General features: G+C 41.0%; 3 protein-coding genes across 15 annotated transcripts in view; 2 read left to right on the top strand and 1 right to left on the bottom strand.

The window, feature by feature from the left end:
- Positions 1 to 538: 538 nt before the first annotated feature.
- c7h11orf68 (chromosome 7 C11orf68 homolog) lies at positions 539 to 4,914 on the bottom strand. Of its 13 annotated transcripts, none has more exons than XM_027134832.2 (3): positions 3,459 to 3,596; positions 2,837 to 2,899; positions 539 to 1,592 (listed from the first exon to the last, which is right to left on the bottom strand). In XM_027134832.2, exon 3 carries the CDS (start codon positions 1,532 to 1,534, stop codon positions 815 to 817), a length of 720 nt encoding a protein of 239 aa, XP_026990633.1. In that variant the 5' UTR covers positions 1,535 to 1,592; positions 2,837 to 2,899; positions 3,459 to 3,596; the 3' UTR covers positions 539 to 814. The 13 variants fall into 13 exon arrangements, with proteins under 13 accessions (XP_026990633.1, XP_026990632.1, XP_026990631.1 ...); XM_027134831.2 differs by lacking the exon at positions 3,459 to 3,596 and adding an exon at positions 3,252 to 3,390; XM_027134830.2 differs by lacking the exon at positions 3,459 to 3,596 and adding an exon at positions 2,973 to 3,244.
- drap1 (DR1-associated protein 1 (negative cofactor 2 alpha)) lies at positions 3,534 to 9,876 on the top strand. Its single transcript, XM_027134840.2, has 7 exons — positions 3,534 to 3,679; positions 5,351 to 5,423; positions 6,116 to 6,209; positions 6,298 to 6,420; positions 7,526 to 7,616; positions 7,809 to 7,897; positions 8,346 to 9,876. Exons 1-7 carry the CDS (start codon positions 3,638 to 3,640, stop codon positions 8,521 to 8,523), a joined length of 690 nt encoding a protein of 229 aa, XP_026990641.2. The 5' UTR covers positions 3,534 to 3,637; the 3' UTR covers positions 8,524 to 9,876.
- A 3,717-nt stretch (positions 9,877 to 13,593) lies between these two features.
- LOC113635472 (mitogen-activated protein kinase kinase kinase 11) overlaps positions 13,594 to 16,597 on the top strand; it is a 33,674-nt gene continuing 30,670 nt past the window's right edge. Inside the window, exon 1 of the mRNA XM_027134935.2 lies at positions 13,594 to 15,260. Within this exon, the coding sequence (XP_026990736.1) occupies positions 14,501 to 15,260 (760 nt within the window). The 5' untranslated portion in view covers positions 13,594 to 14,500. The remainder of the gene's footprint in view (positions 15,261 to 16,597) is intronic.

Genomic DNA, 16,597 nt, shown 5'->3' with positions numbered 1-16,597 from the left:
GTAACTCAGAAATCAGATACAGTTCTCTGAGAGAAAAAGCCAATTCACTGACTGGGAAAAGAACGCTGGAAGTTTAACTTTGCTTACTTCGCAAATGTCTCTTTTGAGAGCCAATAGAAAAACAAGGGTGGGGTTAATTTATTCTGTTACCATGGTGACACTTTTTTTTTTCTTTTTCGGTTTCTACTCGTTTTCTTTCCCTTAATTCCTTGAGTTGCAGAACCAAAGGTCCTGTGGGTGGAGCTGCATCCGCTCCCAACTCCTCCTATATCTAGGTTAGACTTTTATAGACCTAGGTTAGGTCTAACCCCTAACCTACACGATGGTGTACGATTTAAACATTAAACGCGCTTGTCTGAACAGGAACAAACTCCACCTCAGTGGCTCCACCCCTCCCGGGTACGAGGAGCTAGTTTGATCGGATCTGACTCCACCGTGGAATTGGAAATTGTGGAACTCCGTATACCTGTGGCTGCTCATTTCTAAGTACCTGTAAAACAAATGTTTCCCACACATACACAGGTTTATGAACGTGACGTGTGATATCTCTGTGTTCTTTAATGATTCAACACAAACGATTAAAGGTGTAATTGGCATCTTGGCATAGCAGATATGATGATGAAGTTACAATATCTTGAGTACTGACTTTAAACAAAGGTGTTAAAAAAAATGGTTAAGAAAGTTAAATGTCAATGAGGAAATATTTTTGGTGAAGGAACTGATTAACAGGTTGACACAACAAACGTACAAGCGACAAAATGTTGTCTCCGGTATAATCAGGCAAGTTCTCCATGCCGGAGTTTTAATCTTCCCCTTATGTAACCTCTAAGTTGGTGACTTTGCTGACGATGTGTGAGCGACGAGGTACGCACTCCAGATCGAACTTGCTCTCGTAAATTGTTGGACACAGCTTCCACCTGTTATTCCTGTAAATCCCCAGGTACGTGTAGACGTCCGGCTTGTAAGACAGAGGACACTTGATGCCCGTCGCCCTGATAGCCGCGTCCAGCTGCATCACTTGCTCCTCGTCGGTGAAGTTGTCATTGTAGACGCAAATGACGTGCCGGCTGTCCGAGTTAGGCACGCGCGGACTCACTTTGGCCATTGAGATCTTTCCATCCAGGATGGCTCTCGCTACACACTCCCACGCATGGTCCACTTTGAAACCTGTGTCCAGGTGCATCAGCCATTTCCCTGTGAGCACGCTGTGATTCAGAGCGAGCTCTTTTATGGTCTGGAAAGTGATGGCTCGGCTGCTGGATTGAAGTCTTTCCCAGCTCTCCTGCAAACCCGAGACGTCGCCATTGCTCGGGCAGTGATCGGTGCCGTGTACAGCGATCCACCCTACTGGCCCAGAAATCTCGTCCCCATAGCGGCTCACCTGTGAAGGACGATTGGATTCCAACCAACTTGGGAACTCGGCTCGGGGAGTTTTGCGGGCGTCGAATACGATCCAAGGATCCAGATCGGCCGCCATAGCCTCGGCAGCGTGATCCTCCGCTGAAAGAGTTCCGGGTTGCTCGTCTTCCTCCATCTTCTTTTCTGTCTGCGACTCGGCGGATTGTGAAGTGTAATCCTGTGAACGACGAACACTACAGGAATAATAAAAAAAAAAACTTTAGCTATGTTCCTTAAGGAAAATAAGACAAAGTCTAGGTATGCATCGATACCAAGATGGTATTCGTTCAGTACTGATACTGACACCAAAAAGAGTAAAGCGAGTAAAGAGATCAGTGGACCAACAGAACAGTATCAGCGAGTGTCGGCATTAAAACTGAGCACAAGGTACCGTTCATTTAAAGCACCACAAAGGGGAAAGAATCGTCCAGGACACCATCATCTCAGCTATCAATGTAGTATCAGAGTCTCATGAGATCATTTTTCTAGTATCTGAACAATACCTGATATCGATATCAGTATCGCTGCAGCCTTGATCAAGCTAATAACAATGATTTACATTTAATTAATAAATGCATTATTTATCAATTAATAATAATAATAGTAATAGTTAATAATAATAATAATAATAGCTGCAAGCAGCGATTACGGGGTCAAGCCGATCAGATGCGCTCAGAATATGTCACTGCTGAACCATACCGAGTTTCGTAGCGATATGTCATTGCATTCGTAAAATACTGGACTTAACTTGAAAATCTCGTGGCCACTAGGTGGCGCTGTCACGAAACGTTGCGCAATGTGTGTGTGTGTGTGTGTGTGTGTGTGTGTGTGTGTGTGTGTGTGTGTGTGTGTGTGTGTGTGTGTGTGTGTCACTGTGGTGCTGATTCTGATTCTGGTTCTGATATTAGCACCCAAGGCATATTGTGTGCCAACCTGCCCCCAATTTGTTTGGACTGGTGGAGCTAGAGGGTTTGAGCTAGACACACCAAAGTTGCTATAGTAACACAAGACTGGCCTCTACATGTGTGCCAAATTTCATAACTTTCCTACGTACGGTTCTATAGGAGGAATAATAATAATAATAATAATAATAATAATAATAATAATAAGAAGAAGAAGAAGAAGAAGACTAACGATAACAATAGGTGTCTACGCCCCTATTTATAACAAAAATGATAATAGGAATAGTTAATAATAATAATAATAATAATAATAGTTGATAAAAAATAATATAGTTAATAATAATAATAATAATAATAATAATAGTTAATAGTAACAACAATAATAACAACAATAATAATAGTTGATAAAAAGAAAACTAATAATAGCTAATAATAATAGTAATAATAATAATAATAGTTCATGAAAATAAATATAATAGTTAGTAGAACTAATAATTAATAGATCAATAAATATTTTAGTGAACTCCATGCTGTACCTAAACTACTAGTGATCAGATTCTTGCTAAAGATAAAAGTTAGTTGTCTTGTATGATTTAGACCTGCAAAACAAAAAGAAAACGTTAAAAACAAACAAAAACAACAACACAAACGGTCACAAAACTTAAATCTCACCTCAGACGTTAGCAACCTGCGTTTGTGTGTTTATCCACGCAGGCACACATTTGACCAATTCCCACACAAACCCAACTCACTGACTGTCCAACTTTACTTCCATTACATACATTTCTTTTCTTTAAACACGTCTACGGTTAATAAATAAGCGTTTGTTTTTTTATTATCTGCCCTTAAGCCCTCCGACTATGCTAAGTGCTAATTGCTAACGGATACAGTTCCGATGCCAAACTTTATTTCCATGCTACAAACTATTATGAATATAATATGAAAACTTACACAAGAGAATGAATAACAACCCCGATTCTACATACTGCTTGAATCGTATCTCCGATACGAATAAACCAACTAAACGAAAACAAAAACAAACAACACGGCATACGCTGTACGGAATCGCTGGGAAGCGGCGCCGTCCAGATTCGCACACTTGAGCCCTACTTAGGGCGCCTAAATAGTGCGTCTTTACGTGTATATTAGAAGACTCACGTTCCCTAAGTGAGTTGATAGGTTGGTGTATTGGGACGCGCCCCGAGCTGAGCTAGTGAATCCGGCTGGAAGAGAAAAGAAGCTGCAGACCAAAAACAGTGGCCTGAATCCAGCAGGGAGACGAATAACGCTGTAAACAAACTCGATCTCGGATTAGAAAAGAAAAAAAAAGTTTTAAAATGCCAAGTAAAAAGAAGAAATACAACGCCAGATTCCCTCCGGTGAGTTGGTTAGCTTTACACACCACATGAACATGACAGCTAGCTTACCAGATTAAGCTAATTCGCGTTAATCCGTTGTTATAGCAACTGATCTATCATATAATTTTATTATAGCTTGTTTGCCATCTTATTATCTCATTTCCCCCTTGTGTTTCCAACCCAACATGGCTGTTTGACGTCAGTTTTAACAAACTAATGCAAATGAGCTACTCAAGGCCGATGCTAACTGGCTGCAGCAGGGCACTATAGCTAGCTAGCTAGTTAGCTAGCAGGCTATCCTAGCCACCCATCTTAGCCACCCGTAGTGTTTTGTTTTGTTTTACAGTACTGTTATTAGCTGATATAAATAGACTCGGTGTATGAAAGTGTTTTTTTTATTTCTCTTTTTTTAGTATTTGGCTAAACAAATGTAGTTAGCTCTAGCAAACTAAGCTAGTGATTATGACTAGCAAGTTAGCAAGGAAGCGGAATTAGTGAGTTACACACACACACACACACACACACACACACACACACACCATTGACAGATTCAACACTTTTAAAAAAAATAAATTTTATTGCAGTTGATGATTTAATATTCAGACACTTTCTGCTGTTATCATTACATTAGGTTTTGCTCATACTTTATTATATTATTATTATTATAACATTATTCACCCTCTTAAAAAAAGATAAAATAAAAATATTACATTAAAAAATGAACTTTTTGCTGTTTTAATCTTGGCTCCTGTTTGTTTGTTTGTTTGTTTGTTTGTTTGTTTATTTATTTATTTGTTGAAGCCCTAAGATCAGAGGGAATTTTTTTCCCTGCAAAGTATTTAATATTATTTATTTACGTTTCTGAAACGTATTTTTTTACGTTTCAGATATTTTTTTGGATCTGTAGAGCTTTCTATTCGTTAACAGGTTAGGTCTGAGATCTACGTATGATAACTTTGTATTTTGTGTTGTGATTTTCCACAACTGTAACCAAAAATGTAACCCTTACTGATTGTTTAAAGTTTCGTCACAAGCCTCACGCCAAAAAGCCGTGAAAGATAACGATACCTACTCGAATGCAGAACGCAGTGCTGACCTTTTTCCCCTCGCTGACGTGAGAGATCACTGACGCGAAAACTAGAGGATGAAACATTTGCAAGTAAAAGCAGTCAGACTTAAAGACATCCGCATAGAAATATACAGGCGTGCATCCGGACTAAAATGATCAAATGATTGACGAATTTGGTGAAAAACAACAGCAGGAAACCCAGACACGACCGATCTGGACAAAAAAAACGTCAATCAGAGGGGAGCACCTGTTAAACAGGAAATTACTCCAGGACCCCATGTAAATTAAATCACATCCGGTTAGAGCTCTAGACTGGGCCTGTTTTTGCCTGTGTTCGATGCCTGTGTGTGCATGTATGTCGTGCAGAACAGACAAATTAATGACCGGTGAACTTCTCTTACATCGTGGTGTTAATATAGTCCTATAGGGACTTAGCAATAGTGAACAATTAACTCTACAATTCTTCCGATTTATTTTTCTGATCTTTTAAGATGTCAACGCGGTAATTGGATCTGGGTCCTGGTATAGCTTTCAAAAATACAGCCTTGCTTATGGAAATGAAATGAAGTGTCTCTCTCTCTCTCTCTCTCTCTCTCTCTCTCTCTCTCTCTCGTGTGCTTTAGGCAAGGATTAAGAAGATCATGCAGACGGATGAAGAAATAGGCAAAGTTGCTGCTGCAGTTCCTGTCATAATATGTATCCTTGAGGTTTTTTATTTATTTATTTTTCACTTTATCTTTAATTTGCTTTTTTCTAAAATCACCTCAATTGCCTGAATTGCTTTATGCTAAACAACAACTATGGAGGTCAGAGTGGTGTTGATGTTCAGTGCTTCTTCCTCCGGGTTATAGATCGCAGCGGAATTGCCCCTAAGGTAGACAAAACAGAATAACTTGCCCGGTCATTTACTCTACAGACAACCCCTAAACTATTTATAAAAAAAAAAAAAAAAAAAAAAAGAGAGAGAGAAGTAAAAAAGTGATGAAGTACCATAACAGGGGAAAAAAAATGACTTTGGGGTTGAGGGAGGCAAGATGAAGTGCCCTCTAGGGTGTCCTTGCCAGTGGAGCAAGTGATCGTGTTCCCTATTGAGTTCCTGTATGTGTGAGGAAGAATGATGAAGTGCCCTCTAGGCCCTTTTACTGGAGGAAAAGAGCTACAGTGCCGTATAGGCTGCTGTAAATCGAGACGATGTGCCCTTTAGGTCTCCCAGCTGCTTTAGTTCTGCGCATGCTGACACTGGGGATAAATGTTGAACACATCGTAAAACAAAACAAAACAAACATCCACACTTGCTTATTCTCAATCTTTTGATAACGCGTACACGTCCGAGTCGTTCCCGTAGAAATGGCGTCATATGTGTGATGCGCCCTTGACTCATATATGAGCGCGGGCACTGGAACTCTTCCTGGAGTCTCTACTGACAAAAGCATGCCACGTTACTCAATCCCGCAACGCCAAAACCATGACCACGTCACATCTGTAAGTATTTAGCATCGACGTATCAGATACACAAATAGCTCTCCAGGTTACTGTGCTAGGTCTGAAAAGTGTGCGCGTGTTTGTTTAGGAAACAGTGCATCGAACTGGAGCAGCAGTTCGACTTCCTGAAGGATCTGGTGGCCGCCGTCCCGGACATGCAGGGAGAGGGGGACGAAAATCACACAGAGGGAGCGGAGAGAATCCCACGCAGGTCTCTCTCACACACACACACACACACACACACACACACACTTTCAGTCACAGCAATGTGGTGGATGACTTGGATGAATAAAGTAGCATAGATGCATCAGAACAATTTTGGTGCTCTAATACACAAAGATGCGAAAATTACAAGGTTTAACGAGATGCCCTTTTTTTTTTTTTTTTTTTTTTTTGAAGCGGGCGTATGAAGAATAACATCAGGGAAAAGCTACGCATCAAATAATTGTATAGAAAACATTGTACATGCTCGAGTTCTATTCATCGCTTGATTCAAACGGAGCAAGAAATAAAATCTTAGAAATAAAAACAAAAAAATCGGATGCTGATTAAATGCCACAAGGTTTTTAAGCCTAAATGCGTCTAATCGGTCATGTCTCAGCATCCGAGGGTGTAAACTGCAGTTTTCATCACGACTATGAAACAACCGGCAGATTTTGTGAGAGAGGTTCGATTGTTTAAGGGCTTTTTACACCTGGTCACTTCATGCGTTTTCTGTGATCAGATAGCTACCCGATGGTAAAAAGACCAGGTCTAAATGCCCTCCTAAACGTTTTCGAGATGGATATAAATCCGATCGTTCGAACCCCTTCAGGAGGTGGTCTGGGACGCGTTTCAGATGAAACTGGACAGGTGTAAATGCATGTGGTTGTTTAAGCCACATACGTCAGCGCTATACTCCTCCCAAACAGAAGTACGTCACTCGCAGGTGATCTTTCACCCAGGCCTCTCGTTGGGGCTTAAAATGCACCGCTGCCGCCAGCGAAAATGCAGCAAACAGTAAATGCTGTTTTTTGTAGCATAACCGTATTAACGATTTTTTTTGTCTTCTTTTTGATTGCATTCTGAAAACCGTATATACACCAAAGCGTGTTCCATTTCAATTACCCCGGAAATGAGGTCAAATATATTTGCATATTGGGCGGGAGTAGAAAGATCGGATCGATATCCGATTCGCCGAGACGCATTTATGTGGCCTAATGTAAATGGAACAGTTTTAACAACTCAGATAGCTATGGGATCAGAGACAACACATGAAGTGACCAGGTGTAAAAAGGCCACGAGAGAGTAAACTGATTGTGGTTTGTTCGGTGCAGAGGCCGAAAGCTCGGCTCAGGACGCAAGAACGGAGGAGCAGGAGCCAAAGGCAAAGACAAGAAGCTGTCAGGCACAGAGTCTGAACAAGAGGTGAGTCTGTCCTCAGTCATTTTAATCTCCTGTTGATCTTCGGGTGCAGAGCTTTGTGCAGGAATTAATCGGACGTCATCCCCAACTTTTGGGGTTTTAGAAACGCCGATTTAACATCATCGCTTATCGTTTTGCGTCTCGACTTGCTGTTATATCGGACAAACGAACGACTCGTTATGTTTCGTTTGTCAGGATGACTCCGAGGACAGCGAGACAGATGGAGACGAGGAGGACGTTCCTCAGCCCAACACGCACCATCAGGAACCATCCCATTTTCACAGGTGAACACACACACACGCACACACACAGCTTTCTTTCAGGGTGTGTTTAACCGCATGCTAACAGTGATGCTGCAGTTTAGCAGGAAGTGTCTCGAACGCTATAACATGTCGTTAAATGTTCCCAATCCATTCTATCCTGATTTGTGACGGCATTTAGTTTCGTCTCACCTGCTCTCTGGCCGTCTTTACAACAGAACGACTCCGTATGTTTCCTCTCCACTAATAAGTAGGAGTCGGTTCCCGTCCAACTTTGCGTGCGTTGTGTTTCTCAATACTTTACAGTAGTCTCGACGTGACCCTAACGACGAGCGACGTCATTTCGTTTCATACACAGGGCTTTATGGGAACATGTCCTCACACGCTGCATGTCTGTTACGTGACATTGAATTAATTATAGCACTTCTAACAACTTCTTTTTTTTTATCTCTTGTTTCTTCCCTAAACGTAGCCCAGACATGCCCCCTCCGTACATGCCCATACCCGTGGGTGCCCCTCAGGCCGCTCTGTCCATGCCCATCGGCTCTTTCGGCTCACAGCCTTCAGTCATGGGGATGATCCCGCCTCCGAACGCCACGGCGCCGCACAAAGAAGAACACGACGACGACGACGAAGACTACGACTCTTAGCTCCTCAACCTCACCCCGGTCGAACCATTTTACATTCGTTTTTCTTAAGTTTTTCTTGTTCGGCTGCAGAACGCAAACGGACGGGACGCGACAGAACTTAAACGGTTAACGTCCAGACACGGGTGAAGGGCGTTAGCAAGCCTGCAGCCACAGCTGAAGAAGAAGAATGGGTTGTATATTAGCTCTGTGTTTTAATTTCTTTTTTTAAGAATTCTTATTTTACTGTCCAGGTTAAAAGCGGACAATTGGTTTAGGCTATTTTTTAAAAAACATAAAACAAAACAAACAAAAAAAAAATTTTGTTGCATTCTTGGCTCACAGTCTCTTTTTTGGAATATGTCCCTAAGCTCTTTTTATTTAATAATTTTTTTTTTTTGTAAATTAAAAACCCATGCTAGTTATTCCCTCTAGTCTTTTGCACATTTTTTTTTTGTTTCTCTGTTAAGATAGGCCGTGATTCCTTTTTTTTTTTTTATTATTATTTGTAATTTTTTCCCCCCAACAGTCCGCCAATTAGCGACTTTAAAAGCATAGCACAATTTTTTTTCCATTCTTTGCTATTTAAGTTTCATTTGTGGTGTCACCGACACCTCAGATCAATCGTGGGGAAATCCGGCTGCAACAAAGATGAAGGACGTTCGCGGCGTTAAGGAATGTGACGTGTATGAATTGGGAAATGGCCTGACACAGTTAACTCTGGTCCAACAGCCTCGCATTAATGCTGTTAATTCTGTCAGGCTTATATAGAGCTGTGGTGTGTGTGTTGTTTTTTTTTTTTTGTTTGTTTGTTTTTTGTTTTTGTTTTTTTTTTCCTTCCCTTAAACAAGACTCAGTTTTGTTTGTTTTTTTTTGTTGTTGTTTTTTTTTTTGGAACATTTTAAATATAAACCATGTTGTTCTCCAGTGTGGATTTTAGTTTTGTTTCTTTCAAGGTTTTTTTTTTTTTTTTTTTTTTTTCTTTTTTTTAATTTCTCTCTTTTGACCGAGTTGAACTCTAGGCTGAGATCGAAAGGATTAACTGTTTAAAAAAAAAAAAAAAGTCAAACTTGCACAAGACCGAATCACAAACAGAATCGTGAGCCACGTCCCCCTGTACAAACCGACCGGACAACCAAATGCACATTTATATCCACGCTATTCATCACCATCTTGTATCTTTTAAATTGTTTTTAATGTTCTCCAACGAGGCCCGTGACGAGCCAGAAACACTTCTATCCTTCCCTCATACAGTACCTTGTTTTTGTGGCTGTCTCTCTTCAGGTGTGTAAAAGTTTTGGCTGCTCCGAGGCTGTATGTGAAACTTTTAACATTCTTATTATTTTATATAAGTGAAATAAAGTGCAAATTTCGGTATAATGTTCCTTTATCGTTTTTTTTTTCTTTCTTTCCCGTGTGTGTGTGTGTGTGTATAGTATATCATTTTGAATAAAGCAGGATGCATATGATTTTCCAGCTCTGGTTGAAGACTTGAAGCAAAATATCTTCTCTAACCCTGCATATGACTTGGAAGATTAAACTCAGAAGATGATACACGTCCTATAACGACGGCTCCGACGGAAGTCCGTCAAGACGCTCGTGCTGGTTATTTCTATAGTAACAGCTGCTTCACAGGGACTAAGTCTAATAATAAACTGCTTTGTTATTGAGATAACGTTAGAGCGTATTTATTTCTTATACAGAAGAGTTAGCATGGAAGTCTGTAAACGTTGAACTGGAGACGGGATTGAAAGTTATAACCGTGGACGTAGTACGTGACGTCGGACACGTGCGACTTGAGCCTATGGTAGATTTACAAATTCTCTGATTTGTGTACTCTTTTGCATAAAGAATGGGAAGAAGGAGGGAAAAGCCCATTGTTTACAGCCATAAAAACATGTCGTTTTAAGAGTGTGTTCTTTTATACAGGCTGAAAAAAAGGGGTCAGTAATAAACAGTGACCGCGTTGTTGTACTACGTTTTTGTAGCTTACTCTTCTAGTGAAAGGTGTAGCCTTTTTTTTTTTCTTTAACGGTGTGCTTCACACATCATCGAAAGTAGACAGACATGCTGTTATTTTTGGTTATACGTCTAGATTTGATGGATACATTTTCACCACTTCTCTGTTTGTTTTGTTCACTAATTAGAAGACTATATAACTATATGTAATATAGAATATAAATAACATCACATATATGTAATGTAGGGGGGCATGGTGGCTTAGTGGTTAGCACGTTCGCCTCACACCTCCAGGGTTGGGGGTTCGATTCCCACATCCGCCTTGTGTGTGTGTGGAGTTTGCATGTGCTCCCAGTTTCCTCAGGGTACTCCGGTTTCCTCCCACGGTCCACAGACATGCATGGTAGGTTGATTGGCATCTCTGGAAAATTGTCCGTAGTGTGTGTGTGTGTGTGTGCGCCCTGCGATGGGTTGGCACTCCGTCTTTTCCAAAGAGCTTTTCCAAAGTGGGCTCAAGACTCTGGGAATGCTCTTCAACTTCTAGCTTTTCAGCCAATGGTTGATCTTGACAGAGTAACAGACAATCCATTAAAGCTACAACTATATAAACACTAGAGTTTTCTTCGAAAAGATTCCTCTTTTGTATTTTAAAAGGTTGTAGTATGGAGACTGACCTGTAGGCCACCGAGAGAGTGGCCACTTTCGTATAGTTTTCCGGCTCCTATTTACACCAGCACACTTCTACCCATTGTGCCATATATATCATTTGGTCAACTCGGTGATGATCATGATCCATTTAATGGAGAAGGAGCTCTTGTGTGTGTGTCTGTGTGTTTCTGTGTTTGTGTAGTAAGCTATTATAATAGCCGGGGCGAACTCTTTGCTACTGGGCCTCGGAAACCACCACATCCTTCCTGAAGAAATGATGACTCAGTGCTCGCTTGTTTGTGTGTATGTGTGTGTGTGTGCTCTCGCATTCAACTCTTAGATGTGAAGCATTTCCAAAATCACACCCTTTCCCCTTTGACCCCTTTTTACTAACCCCAAACTACCAACCCGCCCCAGGAAATAAAAGCCGACTCGACATTCCTTCCTGTTTTCTTCCTTTAAAATGGTGATGTCTGTATTTCTGAGTCCCCGGAGTTTGCGTCCGTACACGATGAGCGATTCACAACGAGCCATAATATTAAAGACTCACCTTCGAGAAACATCAGAGGGTAAAGGGCCTGTGGTAGCCTAGTAGTTATGGTGTTGGGCTACCAATCGGAAGGTTGTGAGTTCAATCCCAGGTCCACCAAGCTGCCACTGTTGGGCCCTTGAGCAAGGCCCTTAACCCTCAATTGCTCAGCTGTTTAAAAAAAATGAGATAATGTTAGTCACTCTGGATAAGGGCATCTGCCAAATGCTGTAAATGTATAGAGCCGGAAAGGCAGCATTTCCAAGACAAAGGCTAAACCTGAGTGTGGCCCTCTAGGGGTCTGGAGAATGCTGAGGAAGCCAAATGGTAAGTTATGTCTTGAAAATGAAACGTGTCAGAAACGGTGTGTTAGAGCGTTAAGCTACCACAGAGATCCTTCCACATCATGGTAAGGATTTTGATGTTTCCAGTGTCTAAAATAATTAAATATCCATCAGCTTAAGCGGTTCATCCATGGCAACACTTAAAATGATTTACTGGTTACTATTTGTGCACATGTTCTGCTCCTGTGTCTATATGGGTGGGATTTCTTTAGGTTCTCTGGTTTTCTTCAACCTCGCAGAAACGTCTGAGGATTGGTTCTGCAACATTTGTCCCCGGGTAGACTTTGGAAGTCGTTACTAAAGATGGATCTCACATGAGAGCCAGTGTTTGGACCTCAAGGACGTGGTGGGTTGTGATTTGCTTAACTGAAGCCACAGTGGATATAACTGGAAGAAGAACACGTGGACTGATATCCATTACGGACTTAATCGGCCCCATAAATAATGCTGTTGCTGGTCTTGTTTTTTGGGGCTATACTGTATGAGGTTTGATGATTTGTACTTGTTTAATGACCACAATAAGCACCTTCTACCTGTATTCTGGCTGAAATGTAGACGCCTTAGTCTTCAGGCTCAAGCCGGCTTCGCTCTACGTTGTAAAACAATACGAATTCAGCACAAACAGCTTCATTTATTTCTGTTTTGTTTTTGACTCATGACTTAGGCAATTTACTTGTTTAGGCTGTTTAGAAAACCTCAATAAAGCTTGCTAAACCTGTTTGTTCCAGAACATCCACCTGTTGATGCAGTACAAATGGCGTCACATAAGCCCCGCCCACTTGCTATCATAATTAGGGGCCCAAGCACCGAGTATGTCGCTGTTGTTGGTGTTATTTATTTATTTATTTATTTATCGTAGTAGTGTTGCCTAATTCACTTTACCTTAATTAAAATATATACTTTTAACCAACAAGGTTTAACTCAAGGTTGGTTAATTATTATTATTATTATTATTATTATTATTATTATTATTATTATTATTATTATTGGTAGTAGAAGTGTTACCTATTTCACTTTATTTTAATAAATAAAAAAAATAAGGTTGGGTATTATTATTATTATTATTATTATTATTATTATTATTATTATTATTATTATTATTGGTAGTAGTAGTGTTACCTAATTCACTTACTTTAATAAAAATAGATCATTTTATCCAATAAGGTTTAACTAACCTTAAATACACACTTAAAACACATTTCCGTTTCTACAGTAATTGCACTTCAGATTAGCAACGACACAACAACAGTAGCGCGTTATGACGGTCATTTGATCCCTTTCCTGTTGGAAACATCTCAGTATCCCATTATTAAACTAGATAGTGCACTAGATAGGGAGTCCATATGTATTGACTTAGGCTGTATATAGGGAACGAATATAGGGAGTAATCACTTGTTTTATATTCATCCAAAAGGAAACCGTCCAAACTCTCGTCTGATTAGAGGTTTATGTCAAACAGCTGTATAGTGGACTAGATAGAGCGCATAACACCGTTGAGTTTACACCCTGAAAAGGGCTCTTATTAAGTGTGCGACAAGTTTTTTAATACTCAGCCACCAGAAATGAGTGAAAACTTTAAGCCCCTCCCATGTGGGGTTTAGTAACTCCAAAAAAAAAAAAAAAAAAAAGACTGGAAGGTCGGTTTCTTAGTATAAAAAAACAGAGAGAAGTGTGTGGAACTGATTGGATTTAATCACCTACAACAGCTTGTTTTTTTTTGTGTTTTTCGGGGTTTAAGTAACGCTTCTGATTGTTGGCACTGAACTTCCTGTTTTAACATTTAGTGGTGGTAGAGAAGAGAAAAAAAAGAGGAGGAAAACACGCACATATGTGGTTTTGGTCCTAAATATGTCCAGTTGCGCGTTTGGATTTGGAGACTTAAAGTAAAAAGGTGATAGAGCTTTCTTGTGCTTTGTGCACAATGAGTTTTGCGGGTTTTGTGCGTTTTCCTGCCATTCTTCTCTGCGCTTCCTGCTCGGACTGACCGCAAGCACTTCACGACTAAAAATACTCATCATGGACGGAGAAACGGACTTTTTCTTCTTTTAAAACACTCAGGATATTTCCTTATATATACATAGTTTTAGATCATTGTTGGCGCAGCAGTTTATGTGTTTTGCGCATTCACTGAGCAAAGCAAGGTGCACAAGATTTTATGGACAAATTTAGTTCGTCAATGTAGTAAATTCGACTCATTTCCTGTTAATCACATCTTAGGATATGGGATTTGAACACATCTCAACCTAGCGTTCATGGAGTGCTTAGGGTTTGCGCTCACGTCCACCGTTTCCATCTTCATGGAGACCCGCGCTCTCCATGTGTCCCGGTGCTGTGCGTCTTTTCATGGTTAGCGCGCTTGGCTTTGGAGGAAAATTCAGAGCGCAACAGTCCCTCTCCATGATCCTCAGGTACAGTTTGGAAACTGGAGAGAGGGGCCGGAGAGTGTGTACATCTGGAGCGTTTTCCAATTGTTTGGATCCGTTCGTAAAGAGGAAGAAGAAAAAGAAGAAGAAGAAGCGCTATGGAGCCTCTGAAGACCATATTTACGCGCGGCACGCTGTCCCCCTGGAAAAATCTGGAGCAATCCCAGAAAGGGAATTTCACCAACCCGGTTTGGACTGCGCTCTTCGATTATGAGGCGTCCGGCAAGGACGAGCTCACCCTGCGGAAAGGCGACGTAGTGGAAGTTCTGTCTTTAGACTCGGAAATTTCCGGGGATGAAGGCTGGTGGGCTGGAAAGGTCAACAACAAGGTGGGAATTTTCCCTTCCAATTACGTCTCGCTTAAACCCAGCGGATATGGAAAGATCCCGGGTTCCAGCGTGACAGCAGGTGAACTCGGGCCAGCAGTGGAGCTGCAGGTCGAGCCAGATGTGGTAGATTTCCGGGATCTCAGCTTGCAAGAGGTGATCGGTGTCGGCGGGTTTGGGAAGGTCTACCGCGGCACATGGCGAGGGGACCTGGTGGCGGTAAAGGCTGCGCGCCAGGACCCGGACGAGGATATCAGCGTGACGGCGCAGAACGTGCGCAACGAGGCGCGCCTCTTCGCCATGCTCACGCACCCCAACATCATCGCGCTCAAAGGAGTGTGCTTGCAGGAGCCCAACATGTGCTTGATCATGGAGTACGCGTCCGGTGGACCTCTGAGCCGTGCGCTGGCCGGGAGACGCATCGCACCACACATTCTGGTCAACTGGGCCGTGCAGATCGCCAGAGGCATGCTGTACCTTCACAGCGAGGCTATAGTTACTGTCATTCACAGAGACCTCAAATCAAATAACAGTAAGTGTCCCACCTTCTTTAATAAATGTGCCTCAGTATGCATCACCTCTTTTCCAGCACTTCTGTCTTGTCTTACTTGAGGTGCTGCAAAAAAGTCTTGCAGTGTAAAGCACTCTGTGTCTCAAAATATGCCTAAAGTACTGATTCGAACGAAAAATAAAACAAAATCTCTTCTTTCCTCTCTTTCCACAATATCTCTTTCACCCAGATCTTCAGTGTTCAAATTTTGCTTGGTTTACTTTTTGCTAGTGTACAGTAATTATTTAGTAATCTGTTCACTGTGGAAATATCATCCTCAGGCTGCACCCAGTTCTTCGTCCAGTCCTCTGACTTAAACTACTTCACATAAACAAAGACCTCAGTTATCTGCCACATAAGAATTAGCAGCATTTGTAATCACGTTTTTTTTCTCCGAACCATCTACGGACACCTGAACAGTTTTCAGTGGTGCCATAACTTACGAAATTGAAGTACATCGCATTAGTAAACAATGTTTAGGATGCACTCTTACAGGAATATAATCAATGATTATCGTTTTCCTATAAGAGCACGAATTCACAAAGTGTTTAATTCCTTTTATACCACAGCCAACAACAAATAGTAACAAACGTTGATGAGGTGTTGCTATAGAAACAACGGACCAATAAGAATGAAGGATTATGAAGAAAAGCTTTCCTGGCAGAATTTTTCTAGAGAATCACATTTACCAGGCTACACTTACTGAAAACCTCCACAGTATTTCGATATGTCGGTTGCCAATGCAAACATTAACGTAACGCTGATGATTCATGCTACAGACAGCTTTCAATCACGATCGACATAGATGATGCCTCTCTACCGTCATCACTCTTTCTTTCTTCTTCCTCACCTCACTTCCTCCTCCTCATCTGTCAGTCACAGTGTTGTAACAGTTCAGCTGATTGCATTCTGACCTGTTTTGATGTCTGGAGAAGTCACATGGAAATCTGGAGAAGTCACATGCAAAATCTCCCAAAAACTTGATGCCGAATTGAAAAATAAATCAATGAATATATAAGATGTCGATCAAAAACTGTAACGCCTTTTAGAAACAGCGAAGAAGTTACCACGGTGAAATAACACAAATGTTACCACAAGTCTGTTTAGTAAGTGAACTAACTGATTTCAGAACAGTGGAATAGGAGCCAGCGGGGTCACCAGGATCGCACCATATGATAACGTGTTAATTATTAGTATAGAAGTAAATGGTGTAAAAATAATGAAAATAATATAAAGTTAAAATGAAAGAGAAATGTAATTTAATATTTTTGAATGCTAATTAAATAAAAGAAATAATTAGCTGACTGAAAAAAATCAGG

This window comes from Tachysurus fulvidraco, chromosome 7 (genome assembly GCF_022655615.1).
Source record: "Tachysurus fulvidraco isolate hzauxx_2018 chromosome 7, HZAU_PFXX_2.0, whole genome shotgun sequence".
NCBI lineage: Eukaryota > Metazoa > Chordata > Actinopteri > Siluriformes > Bagridae > Tachysurus > Tachysurus fulvidraco.
This window is presented reverse-complemented; position numbering and strand designations above follow the sequence as displayed.